This window comes from Marmota marmota, unplaced genomic scaffold, assembly GCF_001458135.2.
Source record: "Marmota marmota marmota unplaced genomic scaffold, marMar, whole genome shotgun sequence".
Taxonomy (NCBI): Eukaryota; Metazoa; Chordata; class Mammalia; order Rodentia; family Sciuridae; genus Marmota; species Marmota marmota.
Window position 1 is genome coordinate 4,293,088 of NW_025999949.1, and position 7,847 is coordinate 4,300,934.

Genomic DNA, 7,847 nt, shown 5'->3' on the forward strand with positions numbered 1-7,847 from the left:
TTTTATATATTTATATATGGTGCTGAGGATTGAGCCCAGGGCCTCACACATGCTAGGCAAGCACTTTACCACTGAGCCACAACCCCAGCTCCCTCAAATTTCCATTTATAACAGACTGAGGTGAGGAGACAAGATGGCAGGAAGAAAAGACTAGAGGTGGGAAGCCCAAGGAGGATGCTTGCAGTGGTCCGGGTGAGAGATGCTGAGCAGTGTGAGTAGAAAGAACTTTTCAAAAGTACAATTGCTAATACTCAACAGCTCTTATTTCATCGAGAAAGGAGAGATTGAACCATATAAAATTCCCATCTTTGTAAATCAAAAATGGGCATGGTGGCTCAACCAGCAACTTGGCAGTTTGAGGCAGGAGGATTAGAGGTTCAAGGACAGCCTCAGCAACTTAGTGAGGCCCTAATAGTGAGGCCCTGAGCAATTAAAAATAATAATAATAATAATAATAATAATAATAATAATAATAAAAAGAGTTGGGGATGTAGCTCAGTGGCAAGACATCTTTGTATTCAATCCCCAAAATGAGAAAAAAAATGAATAAATAATGAGGGAATTAGCATTTGCATGTTAAAATAATCATCACCTCAGACAAGATCCATAGACGGATACTACAATGAGTAGGGAAAAGGATAAGCAGATAAAGTTTTTTTTTTTTTAATAGTACTCCCTCCAAATATTTAGTAATTTCAAAGAGAAAAGTAGTGAGTTTACAGTGGAAAATTCCAGCAGACATTACCTTGGCCAAGTGAGGTTGGCAACACAGCAATGCAGATCTTCCCCAGTATGATGTGCTGAGGGCATTATGACTCTGTGGTGGCTTTCTCAATTAATGCATAGCCTCAGTGTAATCATGGAAAAAATATTAGACAGATGCAACTTGAGGGGCATTTTGCAAAATTACTGACAAGACCAAGGAACTGCCAGACTGAAGAGAGTCAGGACAACCATGTGGCATTTGATATAATGGATTAGATCCTATAATGACAGTAGAAAAACTAGTGAAATCACAGTAAATTCTTTAGTTAATAGTATATGATTAATTTCTTAATTTTTTCTTTCTCTCCCCCTCCTTTTTTTTTTTTTTCTTTTGATTTTTGAACCCGGGGCATTTTGCCACTGAGGCACATCCCTGTCCCCAGCCCTTTTTATTTCTTGAGACAGGATCTTGCTAAATTAAGGCTGGCCTTGAACTTTCGACCTTCCTGCCTTAGCCTCCACAGGTGTGCACCACCATATCTGGCTTAATTTCTTAGTTTTAGTTAGTGTGCTATGGCTATGAAAGACATTATCATTAGAAGCTGAATGAAAGATATAGGAACGAAAGATATAGGTACTAAGATATATATATATACATACAGGAACTATTTTTGCAAATTTGCCGAAGTCTAAAATTGTCTAAAAAGAATTGTTAAAGTGGTTGTCAGTAATTTCACCTAAACATGTCAGACAAGAAACAAAATTGAGGAACTAAACCTACATTAATACTTTAATATACTACATATTTATTTGTTTTGGGGCAACTTGTTCATGAACATCAGAGACTGCATCAACGTTTAAATCAAAAATACTCTTTTTGAATGATTTACTTACCAAATTCCTAAGGAGCTGGATGCACTGGCGCACACGGTAAACCCAGAGACTAAGGTAATCCCAGAGGCTAAGGTAAAATGATCATAAATTCCAGACCAGCCTCAGCAATTTAGGGAGACCCTAAGCAACTCAACAAGACGGTTTCAAAATAAAAAGGGATGGGTGTGTGGCTCAATAGCAAAGTGCCCCTGGATGAAATCCCCAGTACTGAAAGAGGAAAAAAAAATCTTAAGTAAAAACTCAGATGTCAGCTAGGATTGGGAAGAACACAGCAACAGATAGCAGTTCCACAAGGACTGAGCATTGGAATAGGTAGAATCCTTCAACCATTTTCCTCCATCCCCATTTCTTGACACCTGCCACCATGAGTAACTCCAGGGGAGTGAGGCTGGTCCACATTTCCAATCACCAAAGGTGCACATCTGTAAGGCCTCTCTCCAGCAGATGTGTCATATGTAGGTGGTATAGTTTCCGAGAAAAGTAGCAACAGGTGCATAGATGACTAGAGACACTTGTCCCACAGATGGTGATAAGTGAGTACGTGGCCCCTTACCATGGTGTTCAATAGCAAGCCAGACTCTTGCTTGGTCAAAGGCTAACTTGGGCACTGTGCAAAATTATATTCCATAGACCAACTAGCTTTTACCACCCCTACTGTAGTCCTTCCTACTGATGAGTGACTAACAAGTATTTTCCATTTAAGTACCAATGTTTATTGTGTTTTAGGTGTTACTGGTCTTTTAACTAGACTCTTGGGATAACAGGTCAGTCTTTTCAATGGCCATAGCAGTTTCATTACTTGTAGTAATTACTTTCATTACTTGTAGCAGCCTTTTTATCTTAAATGCTACTGAACAAGGTTGCTGAAAGCCAGAGCTAAATTTCAACCTCAAATCATCAAGAACGTTTAAAAAATTAAAATGTGTTGGTTTCTTGGAACTGGCTAACATGTCATCAACAACAGGGATACCCAGTCTCACTTTGTATACTAAATAGATCCATATAAAAGACATACTCCTACAGTTTCATATTTGAATGAAACCCTGAGAGAAATTCAGATACTAAGTCCTCAGATTGTATGAGTGATAAATATCAAGGTGAGAGTAAGAATTTTTTTAGCAAATGCAACAAACCAATTATATATACCAAAGGAAATTCTTTATTGTAAACAAGATATAAAGTACAACAAAAGAAACATTGTGCAAATTATCATGAGGATTTTTTTAATGGGAAAACTGTTTTCCAAGGGTCCCAGTCTTCAGAAATCTATACCCAACATATAGGAAAATTTTAAATGGGAAGATAACAGTGACATTTTCCACTATATATTTCAAACTTACTTTTGTTTTAACCACTGTGTATATCATCCACTATACAACAGAATATAACAGAAATACTGTTAACAAAAGTGAATTTTCTAATAATTTTTCTACCTACCTATTTCCACATCCCCCCAAAAACTCCTATAAATTAACAGGACATTTGTCCATGTGTGAATAATCATCACAAGCTTTCTAATTCAATAAAGCACACACGTGTTCTTGTAAGGGTTCTTCACTGATGACATAAGCCATCTTTTTCAAGGAGTTATCTAAAATTCTTGATATCCCTTCTTTACAATATATATTTTCATTTTCAAAATTTTTTTTCTAAACAAAGTGCAGTGTATCTTAAGAATCTACAGAAAACATGTTGGTATACAGTTTTCAAATCTACACAACAAACTGCAGGCAAACTAAAAGTCCAAAGCATAATAAAATGCCTAAATACAGTCATTTGTTAAACTTGCAAACAAAAGTGAAAAAAAAAATTATTGCTACTTTTCAAAGCAATTAAATTAATGAGGATTCCAATTCTTTGGGCCCTCTTTAGCAATGTACAGCTGTTCAATTCCAAATATCAACAATAGTGTAAAATGATAGTTCTAAATATATTTAATAACTACATCCACAAAGTTGACTGGAAAGACTAGGAATAGCAAACAAGATAACTCTAGGAAAAGATGACAATATTTACCTAATAATACAAACTGATTTTCTGTCTCCATTCCGTACCGTAATATTTCTAGTCTTTATATTCTTGAAACCAGTACTTTGAAGAATCACATTGAAAAGTTGGTCTCAAGTATAAACAGCAAAAATAAAGTAACAAATGTGCACACAAATTCAAAATCTGTGCTACCTGTGTTGACCTCATCTGAAACCTTCAAAAAATACTCAAAGGAATAAAAGCCCTCTCATCTCTTTTAAGAAATGAAACCTGCCGTTCTGTGACCTGCCTGTGGCTGAAAGCACTTCTTGTCATCTAACCCAGGCTGGGCCTTCACCTCGGGCTGTGGGGCTTCTGCTTTTAGCCCCCACTGGAGGGCCACAGACTTGCAGTGGAAGCATTTGGATACCACCACTGGTTCTTGGCTGTGACCAAAGTTAGTTCTGATTCTTTACCTTCCAATCTGTCACTGTGTGGGTGCAGGAGTTGGAGGGAGAGCAATGTCATTTAACTTGCTCACTTCCATTTGCCAATTTGGGAGCTTCTTGGCTGACAGGTGACGCCGGGCATGCTTCGTTAAATGGTCACTCCTCATGAACCGCCGATCACACATGGGACAGGCGAATTTCTTCTCACCTGTGTGGGTTCGCCGATGTCTGGACAGTTCATCAGAACGTGCAAACCTCCTGTCACAACCCTTCCAGCTACAGCTGAAAGGCTTTTCCCCTAAGACAAAGAAATCAAGAGCACTATTACTATACATTTATTAAATCTTTAAAAATTAATGTTCAACCATATCTAAAGGTATGAGATATATTTAGAATATTAAGTTAATAAACTATACATTTTCAACTTTCACTCATCACATTTATGAAATTTCCCCTCAATAAAAGTTGAAACCAAAAAGGCTTTCTGACCTCAACTAAGGTTTAATGGTTTTAAAGATACTTTGTTAAAGAAAACTACTCAGATATTTAAATAAAAATCATTTGAGAATAAAACAAAAGCACTAAGAAGTCTTTCAGTGGACCTTGCACTGGTAAATCAACATCACCCACTGAAATGACTTCAATATGCTTAGTCTGTATTTGTTATCTAATGTGGGGGGACATCTCTTCATTTACATTCATCTTAAAGACATAAACAACCAATGGTAGGTACCTGTATGTGTTCTCATGTGGGCCTTTAGATGAGAACTCTTAAAGTAGGTCTTGCCACATCCTGGATGGCTACAGATGTGACTTCTTATCCTGGATGAATCAATCTGAGGAGTGACTTTAGCTGCTGAAGGGGAAAAGCCAGGAGCAGGGGCAATGGGAGAGAGTCTGGTGCCATTGGGGCTCACCACTGGAGGCTTTGGGTTCTGCACAACAGGCTGGGGTACCACAAACATGACAGCGCCTTTGGGAACCTGAGTACCCATGAATACCACAGGGGGGCAGACAGCTGGTGGCTGGCTGGGTGGAGTGCTGGGAACGACTGTTGTCATGACAGGGTTGCTTGTAGGCAGGGGAACCATCTGACAGATGACAGGCATAGGTGGCACTCCCCCTGTGGATACCGCAGGTGGGGAGACCAACACAGACTTCTGCTGTGGGGAAGTGGGGGTTGGCTGAGACCTACAGATGACTGTCTCTGAGGAAGGCACAGAAAAGTCATAAAGTGCAGTGCCCGCTTTCTCATCAACATCTGCCACTGCATTTCGCTCACATTTGGATCTGTTTGGTGACACAGCTGCACAGGGTATGTTTTTTCTTGCAGCTTCAATATTTAGGTGGGTTCTTCTTCGAAAAGAATTGTCCTGATAGTTGAGGATGCTAGCTGCCTTCACAGGGCAGGATCGGTGGTTACACAGCTGGGCATCAGCTGTATGACGGATCACACTTGTTGCTTGAGCCTTGGGGAGTTTGGGGGTAGATACTGAGCTCTTCTCTTCCTCTTTGAAAGGTGCAGCACTGTGAGGCTTGGCAGTATCTGAGAATGATTTGAAGTGTCCGGTAGATGGCGCTGGTGCCATCAGATTTGACACTTGAGAAGGTTCAAAGTCAGAGGGACTGTAAGGTGGAGTCAAACACTAAAGAGAAACAAACAAGAAATGGTGTGAGAAATTAAAGAGTTAATTAGGTAAATTTGTAAGAAATAACACCCATCTTAAGAAAAGTAATACTTACAAATGCGGGAATTGTATGAAAATCAGGTGTCCCTGGAAGCAGATTCTCTTCCTCAGACATATCAGATACTGGTGTGACAGGTCTATTTTCAAGGTATTTCTTAAAATCAGACTTCCAACTGCAGCTCATTGACATAAGTGCTTCTACAGCTTCAAAATCACTTTTCTCTGCAGTTTTGTTCCAGGAATACATATTCTCTTTTGACCTTTCAGAAATCATTTCCATTCTTTCCTCCTATAAAAACAAAAAGATTAAAGCTCATAGTGTACTTTATCTTTCAAAACGAAACAGAGAAATGTACTAATGCTTTTTATTTTCAACTTGCACAACTCTCCAAGTTAGAATTTGAAATACATATTTTTCTAATTCCTACTCTAATACTTAGAAAGTTCAGCTACACTTATCAGGTGACCCAGACTTCATGGTAATAAAATCTTTTTCATTCTTCTCCTCATTTAGTTTGCACCAAACACTGACATCCTTGTAAGGAATACCATACTACCATTAAAGGGACTAAGACCAGAGTTCTCAGTGCTTTGTGTTCCAAAAGAGAAGCACTTGATTTAGGAAAAAAAAGTGTCTTACAGTTTTTGTAGAGTAGTCATCTACAACAAAGATGAGACAACTAAGGAAGGTCTCTGCAAAAAAAGTTCTTTCTTCTCAACACTACAGATAAGCTACAAGGCTTGTGAGGTAAAAATTCCTAATAGGGGGGAAAAAAAAAGAAAAGCCAAAACTTTCTTCTTATATAGTGGACAGAGCTCTGGCCTGTTATGGGTCTGACCTAATCAGGGATCACCAGGGTTTCTTCCAAGTGAAATTGTTTGAAAACTTGATTATCTTAGAGATCAAGTGAAATATGTGGGGAAATTTCCCAAGCATAATTTTAGTCAAGTTTCAACCTCTTCATGACTATGTACCCTTTTACTGGATCTATTTTTTTTTTAACTCAATGCATTATTTGCTAGGAAAAAAATCATGACCAGCCAATGCAATACTAAAAACTGGATAATCAGGTATTATTCTCAAAGCTTGTTTTAAAAAATGCATGATCCCTTCACACCGATATCTTAAGAAAATGAAATATCATTAACAATGAAATTGCATAATCGAGCCCGCATTTATGTAGGCTTTAATGGCAGAGTCTGTATATGTAAAAGCCTTCTCAAGACACCAATGCAAAGACAGGGAAAAAGGCAAGTAGGGGGGAACGAGAGCGTGAGCCGGTAAGAGGTAGGAAGGGAAACGGAGGGGAGGAAAGGGAGTGGGGCGAGAGGCAGGAAAGGGAAGCGCGGGCTGAGGCTCCGGTGAGGGAGGCAGACGGGGGGCGGAGGCGGACAGCGGGGGAGATCCTCGCTGGCGGGGACCGACGGGGCCGCCCCAACCTCAATGAAGCTGCCGGGTGAGTCACTGGGAACATTCCTCACCGCGCGCACGTCCCCGCGCCCCAGCCCCCGCCATTGGCCAGCGGGCCGGCGGCCCGGCCCCGGATTGGCTGTGAGGCCCAGGGCGGGGGCGTGGGGGAGGAGGGGGCGAGGCATGTGAACAAAGCGTGATCAGCGACTGCTCGCGGCGGCTCAGGAAACGTGAACTGGGAATTGCCGCGCCGTCACCTTTCCCCTACTTCCTGAGCCGGGGCCCCCGCCCTTACGCCGGCGGGGAGGGGCTGTGGGTGCACCCGCCAACCACCCGACAGTGCGCGCCGGCCGCGGGGAGCGAAGGAGGAGACAGGCGGAGAGGGGAGGGGAGAGCAGAGGGAGGGGCGGGGCGGCGCCGGCTCAGGAGGCGCCCGCCCCTTCCAGCTCTCCCGAGCCGCCGTTCCCTTAGGAACAGACAGCGAGGCCGAGCCTCGCTCCCGCCCCTGGCGGGGGCCGGGGCTGGGTCACTCGGGGACGAGGAGCTCCCCGGGCGCACCCGCTCCCGGCCTCCGCCTCAGCTGCGGAAGGAGGAGCTGGGTCCCCGCGGAAGCCTGGCCGCCGCCCTCCTCCCGCCTGCAGTCCCCGGGGAGCCGGCCGAGCCCTAGGCGCTTCCCGCCCACGCGGCCCGCAGGACCTCAGACCACCCCGTCTCTCCCCGCAGACGCGGCGC

The 7,847-nt window shown here is 42.4% G+C and overlaps 1 protein-coding gene across 1 annotated transcript; it reads right to left on the reverse strand.

The window, feature by feature from the left end:
* Positions 1 to 2,740: 2,740 nt before the first annotated feature.
* Positions 2,741 to 7,233, reverse strand: Klf10 (Kruppel like factor 10). Its single transcript, XM_015486349.2, has 3 exons — positions 5,760 to 7,233; positions 4,750 to 5,662; positions 2,741 to 4,314 (listed from the first exon to the last, which is right to left on the reverse strand). The coding sequence occupies exons 1-3, from the start codon at positions 5,982 to 5,984 to the stop codon at positions 4,055 to 4,057; spliced, it is 1,398 nt and encodes a 465-aa protein (XP_015341835.1). The 5' UTR covers positions 5,985 to 7,233; the 3' UTR covers positions 2,741 to 4,054.
* Positions 7,234 to 7,847: the final 614 nt, after the last annotated feature.